Consider the following 25,421-nt stretch of genomic DNA (forward strand, 5'->3'; position numbering starts at 1 on the left):
GGATGCAGTGACATTTGGATCATACCCTCTGTTCCTGATGGACAGTGGCCAACATTCTAAAATGTTTTTTTATGACTATCAAACAAGAGAATCCAGGGTAGAATAGAAAGGGTGTTTCAGTTTAAGATTACTATGGTTAGAGTATTTTAAACTGTAATTATTTATTTAAAAGGAAATATAAAAGTTTAGAGCAGGACCCTTTCCTATGCTGCTGTGATTCTTTATTTTAGGCTTATAGCTTCCTTAGGAATCTAGTTCTGTCCTGCAGCTCCTCAGTTTGTATCATGTTGTGACACTATTATTTACTCAGCAATTACTCACACTAATGGAACAATTTGTGCGTAGCTGCTGATGACTATGAGTAATAACTTTACGGTATATAAGCAAATTAATTCTTAAAAAATCTGAAGAATTTAGATTTCCCTCTCTAAATCTGGCCAAGGAATAAAGCCTGTCATGTCACAGGTTTAAAATAATATGATGGAACACAATGAAACATGTATCATAAGCATTAAAAATTTTCCGTGTTGTGAATTTACCATTGCATTTATTTAATTTTAATTACATTTTAATTAATTTAATTTTAGATGCTCCGAGATCTTATTTATAAAAATATCTAGGAGTTTGATTTTTGTAGTTTGCTCTGAATACTGTCTTTTGTGTAATGCTGTAGTCCATGTATACTAGATATTTTCATTCAGCCTGAACAAAATAATTAAGAGACTGTCAGAGCTGGTATATATTAAATCTCTGTTTCTTTATTAATGTGTATTTCAGGTATTTACTGTTGTGGTTCTAGTTTTGTAAGAAAAAAATAGTAGTCTAACAGAATTTGGAATGAAACAGACCTTTTAAGTGGAACAAGTACTTGTTGTAACAGGGTCTTGGAACCTGTGTCTGTTATATTCCATCCCACTTGAATATCACAGGCTAGCAGGAGCGGTAGTGAACTCAATACTATGTACAGTATAAATAATCATCATATTTTGAGCAGCAGGCATCGTGACCAGCTGATATTTTCTTTCCTCAGGACCAGTTGTTCCCAAGAGTGCGTGGCTGGAGCCATATGATCTTATCAACACATTTGAGAGCCCTACCCAAACACTGAGAGAGATTTTGCTGCAGCAATGACTGTCATAGAAGAAAGTCGCCCTTTTGCCCAGCAGCTATCCAATGTCTACTTTACTATACTTTCCCTTTTTTGTTTTAAACTTTTTGTGAAGATCAGCCTCGCTATACTTAGTCATTTCTACATTGTGAAAGGAAACCGTAAGGAAGCAGCAAGGATAGCTGCTGAATTTTATGGAGTTCCTCAAGGACAAGGTATATTTGTACTTACTATGTTATCACTACTGTTTGGGGTTTTTGTTGTTACTGTTTTTTTTCCGGGTAACTATTTATCTGCTAGCCTCATTTATATTCAGTTTGTCAAATGATATGTGTGAGTGGGTTTGTTTTACTGTAGTTCTTGCTGTGTTTTTTTTAACAAAAATTATCTGAAGGAGTGTTGTTAGGTTATTTAAGCTTGGGGGTTTTTTTTTATTTTTTTAGGTTATTAAGTTCAGAATAAAACTGAAGTATTACAGCCAATGTCCTGTTAGGACAGAGGCCTATACTTAAGATGGCTATATTTAAGATTGCCAAATACTTCCCAATCTAAGATGATTTTCCAAATTGCTTCTGAGGTTCCCCAGCTTAGCCATTTGTGGTTGAAATCTTCCACGCTTGGCATGTGATTATTTTGCAATACTTTAATGAAACTAGTCCAAATATTTCTAAGAATTATTTCTTAAGTTAAAATTTTCTTATAATAAGAAATTATTATAAGATATTCTTATAGCAATTTATTAAAGTCTTTCTGTACTTTGAATTAGTTAGTGTCTTGGCACGTATCAGGAAGCTTACTGTTTGTCAGGGTGAGCTTTTGGGCATCTGTGTGGAAACCCATCAAATTTTACTGGGTTGAAAGCTCTTGTGAAAATTCCCTTTTCTGTTTGCTCAAGCAGAACTTTGGCAGAGCTGGGCACTACTGTTCTCCCAAGCTCATCTGTGGTGAACCAGTACCGTTTTCATTCAATTCTTTTTCTGGGTCACAGAATGCAGAAGACTCTCTCTTCTCGATTGTGGTGTCCTAGTGCATGACTGAGCCGTATTTTTCTCAACTTGGGATCCCTGCTGCCTCGCTTGTCTTTGATTGGTGTTCCTTGTATTCTGGGATGACATCAAGTTTGAGTTAGGCGATGGAACAGGAAGACTTGTCTTGCCTCTTATTGCCTTCACCACTCATCCCTAGGTACCGTGAATAAGAAGAAATAACCCAAGTTAAATGCAAAGGGGGAAACTGTAGAAATGAGCCAGAAACAGTTTCAAACATAGAGATCTTTTCAGTCTTCAATGTTGGGACAAAAGTTAGACATTTTGTGTGTATGTATTTAAATTTGCAAACCAGAGAGAGAGGCTTACGTCCTAAAGCAGGAATTTGCTTGCTTTGCAGAAGATTTACTTGAGGTGGATTTATATTACGTGTTTGCTGCACAATTTAGAGAGAAAGTTCTGAAACCCAGGGTTTTTACATCTGGGTATGTCATTTGAACTATTACGCATGTGTTTGTGTGTGAGTATGTGTACAGGTAAATACGTATGTGTGTATGTATGTGTATTCACTACAGTAGGATGGGAAGGACTGACTGTCTATCCCTCTGGCAGAAATACTCGTGGTGAATGTGGTAGCCCTCACTTAAAATCAAGAATTTTTTTGTCAAAAACTGCTGGCTAGCTGTAAGGCATCTCATTCTGGGAAGGCTGACACAGAATCTGAGTAAGGAAGGAAAAATACTGGGAAAAACTAGAGGGAAAGTAATAACGTGCATTAGGTTGGAAAGTAAAATAGCCTCTACAATGTTACCTGTTGCTGACTCCAGGAGACTTTAGTTTGGTCATTCGTCAAATGTCTGAACTACTGTATCTACATAAATGTATATTCAACGTTCTAGTAGCTGGCCTATGCAAAAGATGAAAATCTATCACTCTTGCAGGTTACTGTTTTGCTCAGGTAGCAGAGGTTTATACTGATTTAAAGGCTCAAACGTATGGTAGAGTTTCTGGTTTTCTGCTTGGCTTGTCAAAGAAAATAGTTAATGCAACTATTTTGTGCTTAAACTGTACTTTTTACAACTCGACACTGGTGTGTCTTAATTTTTCACTGCCCAACTCGCAGCGTTTGGGTCTGGATTTGGAACAGTCCTAAGCACATGTTCAGCTAATGTTACATAATATGCAAATTCAGCCATTTGTCGTAATTAACAGGACCAATCTTTGCTCTTTGGGATGCAAATAAGGCTCCTCAGAATTACTATTTTATCTCATCTTTTCTATACCTTTGTTCTGTGTTTGTAGAAGGGGGCGTGATACTGTCTCAACTCACACCGCGTTGTGGGATTTGGTTTGTTTGTTTGTGAAATACAGTACAGAGGTACCTCAGTAGAGTTTATACGATATCATGTAACAAAATATCCTGTTCAAAGTAATATCTAAAAGATTTACAATAAGTAATGTGAAGCTACAGCTTGTAACATTAAATGATAAAATTAAATACTTAGTATCCTCCTAATTAGTGATCCTGTTCTCTGATTTTTATTAAGCAACAGAGAAGCCTCAGCAGAAAAGAAAAAACACCCCCAAAAAATAGCCTGTCATTGCCTAATTGAAGTATATAGTGTTTCAAGAAGTAATTCTAATTAGAGGAAATGTTAGTTTTAATTTTCCAGTTTTAACTTGATTGTGTACTCTTAAAATTCTGTTAGTGCTTGTATTTTCAGTTTGCTTGTAATACTACAAAATTACTTTTTGCTATTATAATGGCTTGGCTAGGATAGAGTGCTATAATTTTGAAGAAGAAAACAGCCTTTGGAAATAATGGGCTACTAGGCACAGGCGTTATTTCATGTTTACTGAATTGAGCTCTTGAGTTAAAATAAGCCTTTATTTTATGAAGCCTGTATAATTGAGGACATTTTAGGTCCTGAGCAGTAGTACTTGGTGAAACTCCTTTTATCAAACTGAAGGTTTGTAGGTGAGTACAGGATTTGAGGCCCAGGGATCGCACATTTCATGGCTGGCTGACTATTTTGTGGTTTGTTCTTTGTTGAATACAAGGAAACAGCTTTACCTGTGTCATCTGCCTACTGTGGTCTTGCTGCTAGATATTAGTCGTGAAACAGGACATATTTTGTTCCTTAGTGTTTCGGGAATATTTTCTCTTCCAGTATCGATAGTCACTGATCTACTGTGTTAAATCTATCCTTTGGATCTCATATGTATGTGAACAGCTGGATCCCAATAATTAATAAGAAATTATTACACTTTGTATGTGGCATTGAAATATAAGAACTAGGTAAGTGTTCAGCATCAGCTAAGAACCAGAAAAGTGTGTATAAAATCCCTACTAATTATAAGTCACATTAATTTGTTTATGGAGATGAAGTCCGAGTAAAACTGTTCTTGTGTACAGCTGAAAGGCACCTTGAGCGCTAACTTGGACGCCCTAGGATCAAATATACATGGGTTGTCTGGCAAATGTTTGTCTAACCTGTTTTTAAAATGCTTAGTAACAGTGATTTCTGCAGTGTCCTTATGCAACCAATTAAAATTTTTGCTATTCTCATCACTAGAATGCTTCTCACTCCCCCCAAGACCTGCCTAAATCTTTATTTCTGCAAACTAGATACACAAAATATGATTAAGGTATTTATGAATTTTTCTCCATGTATGAAAAGTAATCAATTTAAAGACTATTGTCATGCATCTTCCTACCTCTACTGTTTTTGTCTTTTCTAGAATAAAGAAAAAAGGATTTAACTTAGTCTGTCCTCCTAAGTCTTGTTTTCTAGACCTGGAATTACTGTAGTTGCTCTCCTTTGGACTTGTACCAGTTCTCATATAGTTCATAGACATATTTGTTGATGCGTAATTCCCCACGTTAAACGGAGTGCTCCAGCTGAGACTTTATTAGTGCAACCAGTGGAACTATTAGTTGTATAAAAGTAGAACAGTTATGTCGTGACATATATATGATACCCTATGTAATACCTTCTGGAATTATGCTTTTTTTGCCTTTTTTTTTCCCCCCCAACAGTAAAGTATTAAGGATACAGTCTGTAACCTACTATAAACCCCATGTTAAAATGGAGTCACTGTACTATGCATTTGCTTTTTCCTCTCTAAGTGTAATACTTTGTACTGGCCTTCAGCTAACTTGATACCAGACAGTTTCGCCATTTTACTCAAGTCTGTTTTGAATTGTTTCCCTCTGAGCAGTTGCAGCACCTGCAGTTTAGTGTCATCTACTGATTTTATAAAAATAAAGATAATATTCTATCATCCACAATATTAAAAAACTGAACAGCACCAAATGCAGGGCAGAACTCTGCAGTCTTTTACCTTTGTTTAAAGTGGATTAAAGACCCATGTCTTAACTGTCAGAATTGAATTCTTTCTTCAGTGAAGTCAGCGGTATTACTACCATAAAATAATTAAATTAAAAAGGGATCCATTCTATTGTAAAGGTCCCATTTACTGGATTATTTTTAACTTTGGCACTGATCTTGTGAACACTCCTATACACATACTTGCCCCATTGAATTGAAAGGGACTGATGAGTTGTTTAGAGCCAAGCGCTGTGCAATCAGGAATGATAGCTGTGTTGTAAATAGGTTATGGTGCCTAGCTTTTCCTTTTTATTGTGTTGAAATTAACATGTATTTATTCATTACGCTAGAAAATTTGCAAAAGTCAACATTTTATTCATTTCTTTCTTCATGGAAAAGGTCATAGCACATATATGTTTATTCTGTTTTAAAATTCTGTGCCCTACAAACTGACCTACAAAAATGAACTTAATTGCAAATTAACTTTGGGTATGATCAGCTCCTTAGCAGGCTATCTGCAGTGACAGTGATCTGCACAGGAAGATTTCTTCTCTCACTGTATTTCCAGACCTGTGAAGAATTAATAACTCAGCCTTTTGTACAGCTGTTGCTGGATACAAACAGGGGGATCAAAAGCAATCTTCGGACTCTTCCTACTATACCAACTAGCTGGTCATATCATGAAAGTGCTCTGTATATACAAGCACCGAGTTGGAGCTTTAGTTGAGTTTTATGGTTCAGTTGCTTTAGGATGAGGTAGTAGTGCTGTGGTATGAAGTGATTTCAAAGTGTAAGTGTGTATCAAATCTTAAGAGTTAATTCATTGTCAGGTGTTTTGGGTCTGTAAGATAGAAACTCTACTGACGAATACTGGTAAGAGCTTGCTTTGTATGGAAGAGTTCATACTTTGAAAACACAGATAACTTTATAGAAGGAGGTACAGTTCCCATTTAATAAACTTTTTATAAGGCAAAAGAGTCTATTTTGTCAAAATTAAACCTGATGCTCAGTAACTGTCAAAATGCTTTTAGTTGCAAGCAGAAGGTGGTATAGAGGAACTTTCTTATGAAAGAATTATTTTGCAGAAGTTAACATAGCATAAACGACAAACAACTAGTCATTTAATTATACAGATATCTGGGGTCTGATGCACAAGCTAAGTAGTTCTGACAACATAAAATGCTTTTTCTTTAATATCCTATTTTTTAATTATATCAACTGTTTTTGCAAAAATTTTCATAGCATATCACTTTATACATAACTATACTATTTTAAAGTAATATTTGAAAGTTATTTGAAAGCAGAATTTGTATTTGTAGTATTCAAGTATAGCTTCTCAAAATATATTTACTGTTTTTGCAGAACTGGAGAGGTGAAAACGCCCTGATTTCTTCTAAGTTTAAAACAAAAAAGTCTACTCTTGAATGAACATAGCAAGTTCTAAGCTACCTGTCTTTGCTGTATCTGCCTTGGTGAGGCATGGTAGGAATGCTCAGTACACTAGTTATTCCTAGTTACCCTAAATTAAGCCATCCATGGGATTGTGGTAGTTCAAGACTGGAGTCCCCATCTCCTTTCAGGATTATGAGACTTGTAAATAGTATGAAGCCTTCTGTTTCCTTCTTTTTCTTGTACACTGAGCGCTGCTTGGGTGGACCCAAGAAACCTGTCCATTAAATACAACTGATAAATGGGAAATAATGCTATGTTTCACTGTTAGACATCCGCTGTTTGGAAAGCTTGATTACATTTTGAACAGTAGTGAATGATTAGAGCAAAGTTTTCCTATTATTTTATTTTAACAAGTTGCAATTGATAATGTCACTCAGCAACAGTTGTTAGGTAGGGAAGATAGGCACGAGGCATTTTCTCAACTTGCATTCCACAGAGATCACAGTTCTATTAATAAAAGCCATATAAGACCTCTACTAGCTTCCTGGATACAATAGAGATTCATTTAGTAATGATAGGAATATTGTATGGCATACCTATTCACCATACCACTTGGTGTAAGGCACCACATTTAGCATTTGTTTTTCATATGCAGCACGTAAGCTAATGGTGTAAAAATGCTTAAGATAGTGTGAATGTTCTTTTTTGAAAGTTCAGAAGGGAGGTTTTTTTGATGGAGCTCATCACCTTCTCTTACATGCTAAATAACTTTGCCTAGTATGACCAATAACTGCCAAAGAAGTCATACTTCAAAATAAATCTGAAGAAGACACTTACTTAGAATGAAGCAGATGACACCACATATCAGCAAGATACCAGAACCATTCTCTGAAGAACATAATCTACCTTAAAGGGATTTTGGTGAGAGTTATATGATACTAGATTGGCATGGCCAGAACCCTGACCTATTTGCAGCAACAAAAACCAAGCACATCTGTTGGCAAGCATTGACTCTTCCCTCACCTTAAAGAAAATCTCTGAGGCTACAGAAACTTCTAGTGAATATATCTGCTGGAGCCTGTTTGCATACTTGCTTCCCTGAAAGGAACTGAGATATCCTATCGTGGATTCCTTTGTGGCTTCTTTTTAACTCCTATCTGTATTTGTATGTCAGGACCTCCTTGAGAAGAGCATCACCACAAGCTGTATTTTATGGTCAGTATTGTTTATGTGCGCCTTCTTGAAATGTGTCTTTTCTGAAGATGGACCTTAACTTGTCACTAACCTAGGTCCCATTGGCTTGCTTGATGTGCAGAGTCTTAAGTTAACTCGCATGGAAATCCCCTTCAATTGATTTCTTTATTTTTCTGGATTAAATGAATAATAAGCTTTTGAACTATAGACAAGTACAAAGTGAAACATTGTGAACTCTGATGTAGCTTAAAACCTGGATTTTTAAAGGTGCATAGCAATAAGACTGAAAGATAATCCTGGAACAATCTGCCTGCAAGGCCTTAAAGACAACTGTTGTTACAGAAAAGTTGTTAGGCAACTCCAGTACTGGATTGGGGCAAGCTCAAACATACCATCTGCACTGGTCTTTTTTGCAGTGGTGGGACGTAAGGCAACAGGGGAAGACCAAAATAGCATAGCTCCCTGAAGGTGATGTTCCTTCCCTCAGCCATAGACTTGTTGTGGCCAGGGTTCTGCTATTCACACTCCTCTCTTGTAGGGGATGTTCTCAAACATTGGCAATGCAGGCAAGCAGCGAGTGAACTTCTGCCAGGGTTAGATGATGATGGCTTTGGGGGAATGCATTACGTGCCTAAGTACTGAGCTCTATTCATGATTGCAGCAGTGCTGGCTGGTTGGTCATAAATCCTTTATGGCATGCTGCATCTGTTGCGCTAGTGGATGTTACTCTTTGCTATGTCTAGAGTCTTTCTGGCAATAGATCTGCTCTCTCTATGGCTGTTCTCTCACAGTCATTGGCTGAAGACTTGCTCTGTGGTGCTCTATACAACTCCCATGCTGACTACTGGTCTCATGCCTTGTGTCTTTCTTCTCTGTCAATATCTGAAGCCCAGGCCTGCTTGGTAACTGATTTGGCTAGATTCATCAGCATGACTGCTGTGATTTGTTTTTCTTTAGCCTGCATATTAGCAAATATTCTGTTACCACTGCCTGTCTGCATGAAGAGGTCTGGTGGGTACATGTTGCAAATCCACAAGCCAAGCAATGTAGAAAATGTATCGTTGTTCCATATTTGACTTCTGTGGTGGCTGAGACAGAGCCTTTATCATATCAGAATTTTAAATCTTTTCTAAACCTTCCGTTCTGATTCTCAGCATCCAAGGATACAAGGCGTAACGGCTGTAAAAATCTCAGGGGAAGAGGTAGGAAAACTACTAGCCATCCATGTTGTTGCTACCTTAATAATAATTTGGATTTCCAGCTAAGAGGCTGTGATGATACTGTATAAAGAGCAGGAGTGTGTAATAGGCTTTTTAGTGCTTATAGCGGTGTAGAGAAATGTCATTTGATGCTTAAATAACTAATGGCATTTTAAGTATTATCTGCATATCTGCTGGCATTTGTCGAGATGTGGAGGACAGAGGACTGGCTGGTGACACCTGGGTAATGCCTAAGCTTCTGGTTGACTGCTAATGACTTATAATATCATTGTATCGGCCATGAAGTATGGCTTGATGCAAGAATCTGTTTTTTTTAAAAAAAAAAAAAAGTTGTTCCAGTCCTTTCCCCGTCCTGCCGTTAGAGCTTTATCACTGTACTTTTGTGGTGCATTTAACTTCCTTGGCATTGAGCTGGCACTGCAGGATGTAAGTGTGGCCACTGTGGCCTTTCAGGATACTATGTGTTTGTTGGTAACCACATTTCTGTAATTATTTCTACAACTTGCTTCGTCTTGGCTTCTCCTACAGGGAGGAATGTTCAAGACCTCTGTTGGTTCGTTTCTGGCAATGTCAAATGACAGGCAACTCTTGGGGTACTGGCACTGAGATCCAGGGAGCCTATCTATCGTTTCAGCTTCGTGGTTGTAGTCTGTGGATCACATCAGCAGGAAAAAACAATTTCTAGTCCTGTTCCAGAATTTAGTGTGGCAGGTTCTGTGCAGTCACTGTGACCCCATAATAATTCTGGTCATAAAAGTAGAGTAAATCTGAGAGTACCAAACAGTTTGGGAAGTGAGGTGGCTCATCTCTTGGCTAACTTGAGGAGGGTTGCACACAAAATGCTGATCTGTGACATTTGAAAGTAGTGCAATTTTGTCCAATTTTTCCTAAGATAAATTGTTGTTATTGGAGTTTGGACTGTATTGCACCAGGCTGCATCATGTGTTGAAAGGTGTGTGTGAGGGGTTGTAATTTTTATTAATGCATTTTTTTTTGTGTGTTATCACAATTGCGTCTTATTGCCTTAAGAAGTCTTCAAAATAGAATGAGTTCCCCATTGAAAGGGAGGAACAAGTATTTTTTTTTTCCATTTTCATTCCCACCTGTTAAGAACTGCTGCCTCTGTAAACTCAGAGCTATTTACTGACATAGAAATGTTGAAACTGTACTGACATTTCTTTTTATAAAAATCTGGATAGAAAAGATTGTGAAGAAAATAACTTGAAAGTTTCCTTTAACGGTTCTTCCTCCGGGTTATAAAAGTTGAACAGAACTAAATATTAGTGAAATGCAACATAGTGGTTTATTTAAAGCTTGCCTGCTAAATTAAGTCAGAATTCCAAACTCATTAGTAAAATCCTCCAGTTTCCTTACTCTGAGACTGTAGTGTCTGCCCTTTCCTCTGGCTGCTTTTTTGCAGGTAGCTGCATTGCTTCCGTGAATAACTAGTATATGAATACTGCCCTAATTGCTCGTGCACCACGGCAGGGAAAGTAATGGCCTACTGTGTTTTCCACATACTTGGATATCTACTTAGATTTCTGTTACAGGTTTTCTGTTGGATTTTGGAAGTGTTTGAGTGTCTTCTATGGAGAAAAATCTGAGGAACGGAATCTGAGTACCAAGCCTAAGTAGTTTCAAATACTAATAGTTTTATTACCTAATGAAGTCAAGAGATACTGATTTTTATTTTGTAGCTAATGTAACCCAGTGCATGGATGGCTGACGTGAGGAAGATCACGTAGCAATTCCATGTCAGAGGTGGCAGTGAAATAGTGAGTTCTTCAGTCTTACTCCACAGTTTTAACTGTATGTTCATCCCCTCTTCATACCAACATTTCAATTATATTTTTAATACATTTCCAGTTGATTTCTGATGTTGGTCTAGCTTTCACTTTTTTATGTGCTGTTTTAATAGGACTTTTTAATGGCTTTTGCCCGGAGGATGAATAGTTGTGCCTAGCAGAATTTAGTGCAAAGTTGCTTCTAGAGTCCTGAATGGGATAAGCTTTGCCTTCCTTAAAGCATGAAAAAAGACAGTGCGTGTTTTTATGCATTGCATTCTGATGTCCTCCAAAGTATTCCAAGTAACTTAATAATAATGAGTGGCGAGTGGCAAGTGTCTATGGAATAGAGATACTTTTCCTAGTACCCTTGCCTTGAAGGTGGCAGATTTTGGGGGTAGTCTAACTCCATTGGTAGCTCATTGCTTCCTGTGCAGTTCTCTGGACGAGAGTGAGCAGGTGCTGCTGACTCCCCTGGGCGTCTTCCTCTTTGAAGCCAGGGCAGCTGTCTGTGTATCTGCTGGTTTCCTTGCTCCTGCAAGTCACACCTCTGAGGCTAGTAAAAGAGAATAATAACCGGGGGGGACTGGAATATTTGTGGAAAGCAAGTTGTATGAAATACTTACAGGTTTGTACCACTCCTCTAGAAGGACCCAGTTTCATTCTCAGCTGACAGCCTCACCCACAAAACTCCTACAAAAACGTGTAGGCCTTGTCTTCCCAGCCCACTGTCAATCCCTGCCCTGCAGTGCCAAATGCTTTCCTTGATCCTGATCCTCACCGCCTTCTCCTGAAAGTCCTGGGATTCCATTCCAAATGGAAAGGAAGTGTAAAACTGAGATGAGCCTCAGAGCCATGGCAAGTACAGAAATTGTCATTGGTTATTTCTCAGCTGGAGAATAGTGCCGATATCTTCCTGAAACAGACATGTGTATACACGTCCTTAGTAAGCTTTCCTGTTCAGTCATCTTCCAGTATTTATTTACTTGAAGAAAACATTACAATTTAACAAATAATTCTAGTATTAAAGTGATACATTTGTAATGTGCCCTTTTTTATAATGAGCCTTTTTGCGAAAGCTCTGTTCAAGACTTACTTGCAGAGTCTGATTGCTGGATGTGTAGAAGTGTTTATTTCAGTCTGTGAGATATTCTGATTCATTCAGCTAGATAAAACCCGAGGAAAACAACTTTCTGAAAGCAGCAAAACGTCTGGGAGAGTGCAGGTTTGTTCTCTCTTGCGAGAATAGCAGTAGCCCACCTGCTTCTGTTCTGTAGAGTGTAGCGCCATTCCAGTAGGGCCGTTCTCATGTGCTGTAGTTTCAAGGTGAAATTTGCAGCTGCTCCTTCTTCTCCTTACCTTGCCTAGCTATAATCTTGCCTCTGATTTTCTCTTAAAGAAAAACAAGAAGGATATATAAAATTTCATTAAATACCTGTGTATTATTTCAACACCTTAGGGATTATTTTTGTTGGGTACCTGAAAGGAGTAGTATTAATGAAACCCAGTAATGTTAACTTCCTTTTAAAAAGTTTACAAATGGCTAGTTTTTATATCAGTAGAAAAGAATAGTGACATCTTAACATGTTATTAGTACAGAGAAATCACTGTCCTTTTTATCCATGCTGGAATTTTATCATGGCTTGCTTCTCCCTGCAGATTTCTGTTGTACAGTAGCAGCGTGAGACATAGTAACAAACAAAAAAATTCTACTACTGGTTGGTTGTCCTTGGTTTTGTTACTGTTTTAAAAAAAATATTGACTTGTGCTTCTTCTGACAAGAGTACAGCCTTACTTTCGTAATGGGATCAGACTTTCAAAGTAACCAGTGAAATCTTTCTTTTCTTTTTTTTTTTGGTAGTCAAAGCATGCTTTTATTTATTCAGGATGTAGTTTCTAGTTGACATCTGTAGGATACCTTGTCCCTTATTTAAAAAAACAAAACAAAACAAACCCCAAAACCACAAAAACCCAGAAGTGCTTCATAGTTTCGTGGATTCTTCTGAATTCCAAAATCTCTCTTAACTGCAAGTTACATATGAGTAAAGCCTGATGCAGTAATAATTACTGTTTCTTTTATTAAAAGAATTGCCATTCTGATAAAACAGGTTTAGTTTTTCTGTTTTAGGTTATTCAAGCAACAAAGCATTGAATGCTTATGCTTTCAGAATCTGTTTCTTTTTTGGTTAAATGATTAAAAAATTAACACCTTCTTTCCATTTAAATCATGTAAATAGTTAAGACTCATGCTGTAGCTAAGCTGATTCTTTCTCTGTTTTAAAAATAGAAAATGCTAGAGCAGTCTTTCCCTTCCCCCACTATGTACTCATTAGTCCAAGCTAGTAAATGTTACTGAATGGATTTCAGTGTTGTAGCCATTCTACAGTAAGTACAGCAAGATCCTTTGTGAAAAAGCGAAAGGAGGAAAAAAGGTAGTAGAAATCCATTTGTGGGTGTTCGTTAGACCCGAGTACCTGCACCAATGACAGACAGGCTTTCCTCGAGAAACAAATAATGACAACAAACACTGCTGTTCAGAGAAGCCAGAATCTCCCCAAAAGACGCCTAGAAAGTATAGGGGAGTGTCCTGCGAAACGAAAAGCTAGCTGGGGTATTCTGACCAGCCAAGGTTAGTATAGCAGCCATTTCAGAAACCGTGTACTTGAAATATGCTAAGCTGACCCAATTTATGATGTTCTAGCTCTAAACTGTTGGTTTTCGGTGTTCGTTTTTTTTTTTTTCCCCTAGCTGTAACGTAAATGCATGCTTATGTTAGTGGCACTTTATTGTCTTGCATGGGTTAACACACGGGTGTTGAAGCTATTTTTGTTCTTTCTGCACTCTTATCAGCTGATCTAAAATACCTTTTCTTGTTTATCTGCCCTATTTGTTTTATGCAAGTGTTTAAGGCTTGACTTACCCTGACTTTTGCTGTCCTGTCACAAGGTAACTGGATACTGAAGGCTAATTGTTTACAACAGGGAACTGGGGAATGAAAGGAGGGGGAGGAGTAAACTTTACATATAACTTTATATGTGAAGAGAAGTTTATAGGTAGCTGAAATAGGAGGTAATGGAGGAACTACAGGTGACAGAATTATTGTCCTGTACTAAGATACAATTGTAAGGATTTGCGTAGAGAAATACTTAGGAGGTATTTGAGTTGCTGGACACTGACGTTTTCAGCAATGAGGAACAAACTCTATTATAAAAGAAATGTTTAGGACTGCTATTGTCTGTGCCATATTTTCCTAATTTTTTCATAATACAAGTATGTAAAAGGGAGCTTTGAGTAATTGCGAGAGTCTAATAGGAATTTTTAAAAAGAGTGATCATAATTCCAGTTAATATTGACCATATCATAAGGCTTAGAGTGAAACAAAAAAGAAAATAAGGAAATTAAACTTGAAATTCTTGATAATATGGTATCAAATTAAAAACTGGAGATGTTAAAATAGTCAAGGAAAGGAGGAGACAGGAAAGAGAGATTTGATATATGGTGCATAAAAGTAATTATGAATTTACCATGTAAAATGTAGCTATTCCTATGTTATAGGAATCAGAGTTATTCTTAAAATACCTTTGCTAATTTCCAGTACTGCCAGTTTTAGAGTTAAGCAATATTTAAGAATTTAAGCAACAGTTACCATAGCTTCCCAAGTAATTGTTTGAATGCAATGGTACTGCAAGGTTATATTTATTCATCAGTTTTAATACGCAGTGTATATTCTGCCCTCATATTGTTCGCTGTTTGGGCTAAGATTTTCTGATCTATAGTAACTTTTATTTATGAACATTTCAGCTAGTTAGGAGAGCAGTTCCCAAAAAAACTAGGACATTCTCCCTCAGACTGAAAAGAAATTTTACAAAAGTTTATAAATGTTAGGATTAGCCACTCCTTGATATGGTTCAGGGTTAGGCTTTTTTGCGGTTCTTATAAAGAAATAGCCACAGTTAGTCAAGTTTTGAAATTTTCAAAATCACAGTAAAATACAGAAAGTAAAATTTTCTGAGGAATCCATCTTAACATGGTCCAGCTACTTACAGCCTCTCTGTGATTGCCAAACCGGGTGTATATATTCATTGGTGGACATCTTGAAGTACTGAGAGACTTCTGTTGCAGTTGAGGCTTCTGATTGTTGCCATTCACTTGAATAACAAGTATACCTAATATAAAATCTGAAGGAGGCTCTTTTCTTCTCTCTCTGTTCCCATCCATGGAGGTATCCAAACCTGACTTTGTTCTTCAGGCACTCTTGCAGAGCAAAGGAAGAGAAAGTCATACTGCAATGCACTATGTAATTAAATATGCAGATTGGAAAATGGACTAAAAGTGATGTGGGGGGTAGACTATGTCATGATAAGATTTAGTGGAAGGGCGAAAGGATAGAGTCAGGCTAGGAAAAGGTCTTCAGCCTACTGGCTTGAGAGTCCACAACCAGGCTATTTTACCAAAATCTCCAGGATGTGGCAAAAATCAGCACGCTAGGCCCAGCTCTGCTGCCCAGCTGGATACTGCTTTTAAGGCTAGAGGTTAGGCCACGTGTTGCATTCACTCTCTGGCAGGCTGGGAAAATACTGAGAGTTCTAAGCACAGCTTGGGGAAAATTGCTTGCAGTCTGGATTAAGGCTGAGACTACGTTTCAGGAGCAAAATTATTCCAGGCAGAAGTCCTCCAGAGTCTGAACTCAGCTCAGAATGTCCGTATGCCTTTTCTGTCACCTTCTAGTTGGGGAGGCCACTGAAAAACCCTTACTTTGTTTTAGTGACTTGTTCAAGGAAATAATAACAGCCTAGGAGTACTACCAGCTGCTCCACATACTCAAGTCAAATCTGATGTGGGTCTAACAGATTACTGAATTTAGAGGTTGATGGGATTTTACACCTTGGCGCTCTAGCTGTGGTGCACAGAGTCTGCAAGCTACTTTCAGCTAGAAAAATATCCAGCCAGTTGTTGGTCCTTCAAGAAGATGGAAAAAACAAACTGTGCATGAGCAATGGACGGGGAGTTGTTGCTGTGCTTTCATGTGACGGAAGAAGGGGCCTGACACGCTTCTTCCTGTGTGTGCAAGGCCCGGCACAGAGCCAGCAGCAGCAACTGCTGCTGCCACTGCCATCGTCATTACCATTGCCTTCACGTAGCATAACGTTGCTTCTGTTGGGAACCAAGCGAGCTATGTTTGGATATTGCTGTTGTGCGTTTTTTAGGATTTTTAATACAGTTTAGTGGCTCATGTTTCTGTGTGAAAAGTATGCTAAATTGCAGTGCCAAAGCACTCAAAATTTAGGAATTGTTAAAAGTAATGTTGCCTGTGCCATGCTGATTTGACCCTCTAATGCATTATAACCCAGTATTTGACTACACAGTCACATGCTGTACTTTTCCACAAAGCCCCTGCTTCCTTTGATGTGCCAGATGGATGATGTTCGGAGAATGCATTAGGTTTATACTCAGAAAAAATACACCCTATGTTTTCCTGTATGTTGCAAAGGTTAGAAGGCATGTAGTGAATGGTAGGAAAAAAGGGTTAACGTCTTAATGTCCCTAAAAGCAAATTCTATTCTTGTTTTTGCTGTGGCACCTGTGTGTTTTAAGACCAATCATCTAACCTAAAAGTTTTTTGGCTGATCATGGTTGTTGTTATTATCTAAGGCTGAAATTTCAGAAGCTCAAAGTTCTCATAACCATAATTAAACTATGCTTTCAGTGTACATTCTAATGCTTAAGTACTCTGGAAAAAATAAGCTATTAGATTGGTTTTACAATTTAAGCATTAAAACTCTGTCTTCTGGGTCCTTAGTTATAAAATAGTATGAATGGATGATGTTATGAAGATAGATTCAGCAAGGGTTTTGAAGTATTCTTTTGTTGGGAGAATACCATGAAAAAGGCAATATAAAATTAACAATGTTATAGTCAGTTTATAGTTTGGATAGCATGTCTTAAAGAGCAAGAGATCCTACTAGATATGGAGGTACAAAGTAATTTGAATGCTAACTCATTCGTTGAATACAACACTGGAATGGCAAAACTGATGTGTGGTCATGTAATGTGGGTGCATCATAAACAGAACTCTGTGTGGAAAATAAATTTGGGTTGTATGGTTTTCAAGAGTAGGAAATCATTGGCATTTGCATTTGGAATGAAATCCCCAAATTTTGAAAGTCTGCATGATGACAAACACTGGAAAGAATATTGGTTTGAACCAATCAAGGTTTCAGTTCTTGTATGCGTATGTTTATATATTTGTGTATATATTGTTTTATAATTTTCAGTCAAATGAAAACAAAGATTATTTAAAATTTGAAATGAAATATTTAAATGCCACTTGAACTACGTATTCTGTCTCAGACATACTTTAATCATCTCTAGCCTAAATTCTGATTCTGTTGGAGTTCTTCAGTGTTGACTGTTGGAATTTCATTTGTCAAAAAGAAGTGGCTTCTGTTTTGCTGGTTATATCTAACCATAGTAGTTAAGCACCACAGATGCATTTCTTAACTTTCAACTCCTTGACTTAAGATTCTTTTCAATAGTTTTTAACATCAAATATCAATTAAGTAGTTGACGCGCTTCCTGAACCTGCAAGGGCTTTAGACAAATGGGTAATTTTATAGTGCCACAGTAAAAATCTGTTAGAATTTAATTACATATACAAAATATCAGGCAGTTTTAACAACTGGAGTGAAGTGAGTCCATTGATCTTGGGACTATAATGTTACAGAGTTTTTCTGTTATAGTTATTGATCCTGTCTGTTGCTTCAGTTGCCACAAACTGAAACACTCAGAATACATCTTAAGGAATAAAAGGTAACAGTGATGAGCTTAATACATAGCACTTGTTAGTTTTGCAGAAATAAATATTAGCTACAACACTTTCCAAATAGCCTGTGTTTCTCATCTCCCAGTAATGAACTGTGGCAAGGCTTCTATTCTCAGTTTTTCTCTGATGATACTGCTTCTTCTGAGGACTGGGACACCTTCTATTTATCCTTAGAGCAGTATTTTCTAAAGTGCTGAGCCCTGGCATAAATCTTCTCCCAGTGAAGTCAATGAGAAGACTTTCATTCACTTACAGTCCTCCTTGTTTTGAAAATCCAACTTTTTAATGTGCCTTTTATACTGGGGTTTTGGGTTTTGGGGGGTTTTGGGGGTTTTCTTGAAGACTACACAAATTTTTAGAAATAAAAACAAAAGGATGGGATGACAGAAGTTAATGACTTTTATGAAAATACTTTTACTTAGTATTTTACTACTATGATCAGAACTGCAGGAGTGACTTACAGGTAATTGCAGGTAGATATAAAGGAGTGAAGTCTGTAGGAAAACGTGAAGAAATAACATTAATGACTTAGGATGGATCCAAGTCAGAATTGCAAATCCCCATTTTGGGGGATTTTCACTGCTGACAATAGTTATCAAAACCCCAACTTAACCATCAAAGAATTGTTTAGAAGCTAATTGAGACAATAGTGAGCTCCTAAAAGAAAAACACAGTTCAGCGTACGGATCAAATAGCATTTGAAACGTGTTCAGAATATCTTTGCTTATTTCTTTTCTAATATATCATGAGTAAGTAGTAGAATAACATATGAATATTTGGCAGTGCTTCCCTTACAAGTCTATGTACTAATACTGATTTTTGAGGATACAAAACTATGTGTCTCGTTGCATGAGGTTAAAAATGGAGGAGTTTGTCCTGCAGTTCTTACTCTGCTCAAGGTTCTCTTGATTTCACTGTGAGTTTCTCTTGTGTTGAAATTCCAGTTAATCTGTCTTGGAAGGCAAGTGGACAGATACTGGCACTTTGAAAAGTTATGTTAAAAAAAGAAATGTGAACAGTGAACAAAAAGGGCCACAATCCTTTAGCATAAGAAGAGAAACTGGCAACTTGTATATGCTCATATCTTCAAAGCTGTGTTTACTGAAGAGTGAAAGTTCATATTACAGTGAGCTGCTGATCTCCTTCCAAACATAGCTGGAGTGTATTAGAAACGCATCCAAGTAGCAAGAACAGATTTTTTTTTTTTTATTTTCCAGATTGAAAGAAATGAGTAGGATTTATAATTGCAATTGGCTGGAAGTGCCATGGGGAGATGGAGATTTAGGTATTGTATGATACTTTGTAATTTTTTTTTAACTTCACCTCTTAATACAGTGAAAATATTTATTCTTTTTTGTTAGTGTTTACAAAGCAATGTAGGCTGCCCTTCCTGGTAAACTACACACCAGAGAACTTGGAAGTAATGTGGCTTCTAAATATAGTTAGAGATAATTTGTATTCAGCATCTGTCAGAGACGACAGTGGTAGGGAATTAATGCATTAACAGTTTTGGAATAGACTATGTTTGCTAATACTGCTGGTACAGACAACAATGAATGAAAAAATGTCCTCGTTTATATTCTTGTTAATGCTTTCTAAGTGAGAGACAAAGCAAGCTTGTGGATTAGCAGAAGGCAGCAATCTAGACATAGAATTTATTTTAAGACACCTTTGATGTTTATTTATGATACATATTTATTTTGAACATATTCTTGTCCCTGTGGTATTTAATGATGAATTACTGTGTTTATCGGGAAATCAGTTGGAATGCGAAAGTTTTTTTCCAAACTCGGTTTGCACAAAATATTTCTGCAGCATTTTGCTTATAGATTTTATTTCTAGTAGAGGTGATACAAGCATTTTGTATTTAATGGATTTAGCAGAAACAGCCAGCTGCTGGATGCCTCTACATGAAGATAGGGATATAAGGTGGGTCTGGGTGCAAAACAGAGCTCACAGTGGGATCTGGCATTGTTTGATTCTCACATGTCACTGGAGTAATGACATTAACAGACATTCTTCTGAGCAATCCAAGAGGGAAGGAGGTGAAGCAAAGAAAGGTGGAAAAAATGTTGCTTTCAGATCCTACCTGCATCTTTGTTCTGTTTAGTTATACATAGCTACAAAAATGTCCAAAGTGTGAGTGTATTTAATGGGCATAAAAACTTCATGACACTTAGAATTTTATTAGATGTTTTTCTATATAATAGTTAAATGTCTTTTTTTCCCTTGTTAATTTAGGAGTAGGATAAACTGTCAGAAGAGAGAAGATCTCATCTGTAGAGACAGGGGGACAAAATTTCAAAAGCAGCCTCTAAATATAGCTTTTAATTATTTTTGAGGAATTCTTTGCAGCTGCCAGCAGGAGAATTTAATGGATCTGATTCATCTGAATTAGAACGACTCGAGTGCTGGTTCAGATACTACTACAGAAGAAGGAAAACATTGGTCAAAATTCTCATAGTGATTGCACACATCCAACCTACAATAGGATAAATGTATCTGAGCTTATTGGGATGACAGAGAAAATACTGATGTTTTGTCAAAATCATGTCACTTTAAGATTTCTGAGCTCAGTTTTTGTAGTATAATACCCCTTAAAATCCCAGTCACTTTGTGTATGCTTTTTTGAGCTATTATTCTGACTAGCAATAAGAATTGCAAAATATTACATTTAATAAACCTAAAGTAAAAAGTATAGGGAATGATGTGTGTGCATGCACACACAGAGGATCAGGGCTTAGTGCAAATAATTCCGAAAAAGTACTGGAAACTGAATCTTGCCTACGGTCCATCTACTCCTGCAGATGAAAGAGTACAAGGAGCTTCACAGATACTGGCTACCCTGACATAATAGAAATCTCCATGCATTTTTAAGATCAGGTTTACAAAGCTTTAATCGCCTATATTTTTTAACTTCTGTGATCAGCTTTATATAGTCTTATGATAATTTAAATACTCAGCTGTGCTTTTGTTTTGCTAAGTTTTTGATCTCGATAGCATGCAGTAGTGCTGAGTTCCACAGTGTAGTTATATGTTCTGTGAGAAGATACAGTCTTACGTCTGAATAAGTTTTAGTTTCATTCACTAGCACCTCTAAGAAAATGGAGGTTTTATCTCAATTTCCATATTGTGCACTATTTCATATGTTTTTAACTATGCCCTGATTTCTTTTCAGGTTGAGCAGTCTTAATCTTTTCGGTCATCCTTCATGTAATTTGAGGGGGTTGTTTATTGTAACCGAAAGTGTACTTTCTGAAACAGGCTAGTGGACAGAAGGGGTCTGATAGGAAACAGAAACAGGGTCTATTTCCAGTGAGTAGTTACTTAGAGCTTGGACTGATGATTGCCAGTGATTGAGCAATAGCCTTCTCATTTAAAATTCATTGCCTTGTCACTGAAATGCAGTAACTGGCTTTGCAGGCAGTCCTAGTCCGTTGCAACAGACCAAGTCAGACATGTTTACGCATTGGAGATTCATCTGCCATTGTTACCAATTCATCATGCTTGGCTAATTCTCTCTACGTTTCTTCAGGGATTTTGGGGAGCTTGATATAACTCACATGAGTGATTGTATTAGCATTTTACAGTTCCAGTGATTTTCTTCTTACAGGAATAAATATCGGTAATCCATAATATATTTTGAAGATGGTTCTTCCTTGCACAATCTCTCAAAACTTGGTTTGCTAAATTCATACAATAAATTCGTATCAGCTATGCCTGCAACCCTGTCTGGCTAGAAGGGACCTGTCGGTGGCCAGTCTTCTAGAGGAAAGGGCAGGTTCTTCATCAGGAGCCGCAGGATGACTCTGGGACCTGGGTTGGGAGTTAAGGGCGGGTATGTGTGTGAAAGCGGTGGTGTTGTTGAGTTTCTCCCCCCCCCTTCCTTTTTGGAGGTGATAAATAAAATAAATGCCAAACATTTACATTAAGCATATCTAACTATTTTTAGCACTAATAGCCTATTAGAATGAGAACTTAGACTTAATATTGTATTTCTACTATAGCAATTTTTTTAGTGTGATTCTCACTGTATGTCTCTCCTTGCACTTGTGTAGTAGCTGCAGATTAATCTCATCATACATAAGGATTTCCATATTGACTTTCATATACATCAGCTTTTTCGGGACTTTTTCAGGCAGGTTTATGTCTGGTTAAAGTTTAAATATCAATTTGTTGAAGTCTATAAATTTCTATATGCCAGCTGCAAAAATAAGTTGGTTTTTTTTTTTTAAATGAACAATGCAAAAATAGAAGTGGGAAATATGGCAATTGATGAATTTATTAAATCAGATTACTGAAATCAATATATCAATATTTTGTTCTCTGTACCACAAAATCATTTATTAGAGATGTTTACAGTTTAATAATAGAGCAGTTTTTATTGTCTAGAAACTGATCATTTGAAATACAGTCTCTAAAGAGGAAAAATTAGTTTCATAGGACAGTTGACTTCATTCTGTGCATTATATTTTCTGCTTTGCTCTGTGCATTCCAAAATCTTTCTAATTCATATGGTTTACTCAATAAATGTTGTTATTATATAGGTTCTTGGGCAGATCGCTCACCTCTGCATGAGGCAGCCAGTCAAGGACGTCTTCTTTCTCTAAAGACTTTATTGTCACAGGTGAAGGCTGTGTTCTTAAAATTGCTTTCATTTTTACTGTTACTTAATTTCTCAGCATAGATTATTAATGCAGATTTAGTATGCTTTGCTTTGCTTTTTTCACTTGAATTTTTCAGAGCAATACACATTTAGGAATTCTTTATATGATAAGATATAAGTTAATATTTAAAATATTTCCTCTGTATGTTTTAACACCCCCCCCCCCCAAATTTTTACCAAAGCTGTATTTATATATCAGTCTTCCCCTCTTGCATGGTATAAGTCAATGTAGTTCCACTGCTTTAAGCCCTCAGGTAAATAGAGCTAGTCAGGAAGATACTTGTTGAGGGGAAGAACCACTGAAAGATTCTGTTTTTTGCATAGTTGTGATTTAAAAAAATACATAGATATATTTTGTTAACAGCAAAGGGAGAGACTGTAAACTGCTAAACTTTAATATTACAGTATTGTCATATTAGCTACTACAATACTGAAAAATTATACTATAGAATACATTTGATGAAAGCCAATAGATGCAACTATTAGCTCTCAAGAATCAAACATCTACTGCAGAAAATTTCAAGGCCTTGATTATTTTATCAATCCAAGAAGCGTTTTCCTTGCTAAAATTCATGGCTTTAGATATTTCAGACCTTAAGTCAGAGAATCACAGAATCACAGGACAGTTTAGACTAAAACTCAAACCTTGTTGAGTTTTAAAGATCACCAAGAGTGGAGATGCACCAACCTCTCTGGTCCCCTGTTCCAGGGTTTCACTGGCCCACAGTGAAGTTTTTTTCCATATAACTAATTGGAATTCACCATGTTCCAACTTGTGTCTGTTGCCTTTTGTCCTATCACTGTGCATCTCAACAGTCTGTTTCCATCTTCTTTTTACCCTCTATATCCTATTCCTGATTTTAAAAAAAGAAGAGCTGACAACTTACTTTTATTGTTATATACATTGATTGATGATTCTTTTTATGCTCACTGAAGATTTATTTATTGCAAGCAGAGTTTTAAGACTATTTAGAGTATTGTAAACTATTCCTTTGAACAGTAGCGCGAGGAAATGACTCTTAACAGCTTTTGTATGATCTTTCTATGTCACTCATGTCTTGTTTAGGGGTACAATGTAGACACACTAACAATTGACCAAGTAACTCCACTTCATGAAGCCTGCCTGGGAGATCATGTAGGATGTGCAAGAATCCTTCTTGAAGCAGGAGCAAATGTAAGGGTTTGTTTGTCGGGGTTTTTTTTGTATATGAAGTACAATGCTAACCTTGGTTTAACTGAGAAGGATCTATTCCTTGATTTTTATTTTTTTTTAATTGGTATTTCTCTCTACTCACCCTATTGACTGCATTGATCTCATTTAATTACAATAAGCTGCCATCTGAAAGCTAGCAAAGGAAAGTGGTGGGTCAAAGAATCATCATTAGAGAGGTGTTAGGTTAAAAGAAAAAAAACCAACCAAACAAACCACATGATTATATGTGTGTAAGAGTAGATATCAAACAGAAGAACAGTGACAGGGAAAATAAATGGGGGTTGAGCAGACAGTGAGACAGAGTAATGAATTGAAGAGAATTGGCAGCAGTATGTCACCAGCCTTATTTCTTCTCTGAATTTCATTACATTATTTCTCTTCTAAAATACAGAATGCGTCCCTCTACTGGTTTCCTCTTGCTTTGAGTGGCTTGCAGGAGACTGTTCTTTTAATCTCCAGAATGTCTTCTGTCACGCTGCACCTGTGTGCTCTTAAGATTCTTTGGCCTGAGTACCAAAAAGCACTGGCTTTTTTCTGTACTCCGGACACAGGCTGTCTATCTGTTATCCCAAAACAAAAATGGGACTTTACAGACCACTTTCACTACAATCTCTGCTGACATCAGAGTTCAAATGCATAGTTTCCCAGATCTCTGATCTTTGTGATGGGAAATATTTCTTGTCCTTACAATTCAGTTTTGAGAACCATGAAGAATATGTCTATGTTGCTATAGAAAAAGAAAAAAATACACAGATGTTTCCAAAACCAATTCCTCTCCACTTCAGCCAGCACAAAGATTCTAAAGATACAAAACTATAGATACTATAGACAAACCCATAAGAACAAATTTCATTTTCCTATCTGATTTTTTTTTAGTACTTTTAATTGTTTTGGTGGGTTTGGGGGTGCATGGAAGAGGATAGGCCAGAGTCCTGGAAGGAGCCCTCTCCTAATACCTGTGCTCCTTCCTTTAGTATTATTAGCCCTCACAAATTTGCCTAGTTTCTCTCCTCATTCTCTCACACTGGGAATAGTCAGTTAACCAGTGAGGTTGGTATTAAAACAGCAAGCCTGTACTATTAGCTTTGTCTCCATCCTGTGAAATATCATTCCAACCTGGAGATTAAAACCACAGAAAAAAATGGGAAATAATTCTCACATTTAACATGGAGTTTGCATTCTTGACAGAGCTGCGGAGAGAAGGTCCCCATTATCCCATTACTACACAAGGTGTAGATTTTCTGTATCAATGAAACAAGCTAAGTGCAGTGACCTTTGAAAATTACTTACTGCCCAGATGTTAATGTGTGCTCTTTAGCATTCCAGGTGTATTTTGGTTTATTCAACATAGTCTAACAAGAATAATAGTAAACTAATTTCAACTGAGGGGTGTGGTGAGAGGAAGACAGTAGCACAGGGACTGATTAGTTAAGCTATATTATTCTAACCAGTAAATTTTTTGGTATTTTAATGCAATTCCTAACTATATCCTGTTTAAAAATTTATCTTTCTTTCAATTCTGTTCTTAAATAGATTTTATATATTCTAGGTAAATGCTACAACAATTGATGGAGTGACACCTTTATTTAATGCATGTTCGAGAGGCAGTGCGGCATGCGCTGAGCTCCTGTTAGAGTATGGTGCCAAAGCTCAGTGGGAGTCCTGCCTTCCGTCACCAACTCATGAAGCAGCTGGCAGAGGTA

General features: G+C 37.0%; 1 protein-coding gene across 4 annotated transcripts in view; it reads left to right on the plus strand.

Moving 5' to 3' along the window:
- Window positions 1-1,037: 1,037 nt before the first annotated feature.
- Window positions 1,038-25,421, plus strand: part of ASB5 (ankyrin repeat and SOCS box containing 5) — a 28,908-nt gene continuing 4,524 nt past the window's right edge. Inside the window, exons 1-5 of one of the 4 annotated variants that reach the window (XM_009330689.1) lie at window positions 1,242-1,323; window positions 19,057-19,124; window positions 22,387-22,466; window positions 23,572-23,679; window positions 25,268-25,418. In XM_009330689.1, coding sequence (XP_009328964.1) covers window positions 19,067-19,124; window positions 22,387-22,466; window positions 23,572-23,679; window positions 25,268-25,418 — 397 coding nt within the window. In that variant the 5' untranslated portion in view covers window positions 1,242-1,323; window positions 19,057-19,066. Of the gene's footprint in view, window positions 1,324-12,778; window positions 13,646-19,056; window positions 19,125-22,386; window positions 22,467-23,571; window positions 23,680-25,267; window positions 25,419-25,421 lie in introns of those variants that run through there. The other 3 variants (XM_009330690.1, XM_009330687.1, XM_009330688.1) reach the window with 3 other exon arrangements.

This window comes from Pygoscelis adeliae, unplaced genomic scaffold (genome assembly GCF_000699105.1).
Source record: "Pygoscelis adeliae isolate BGI_AS28 unplaced genomic scaffold, ASM69910v1 Scaffold167, whole genome shotgun sequence".
In the NCBI taxonomy this organism is placed as follows: Eukaryota; Metazoa; Chordata; class Aves; order Sphenisciformes; family Spheniscidae; genus Pygoscelis; species Pygoscelis adeliae.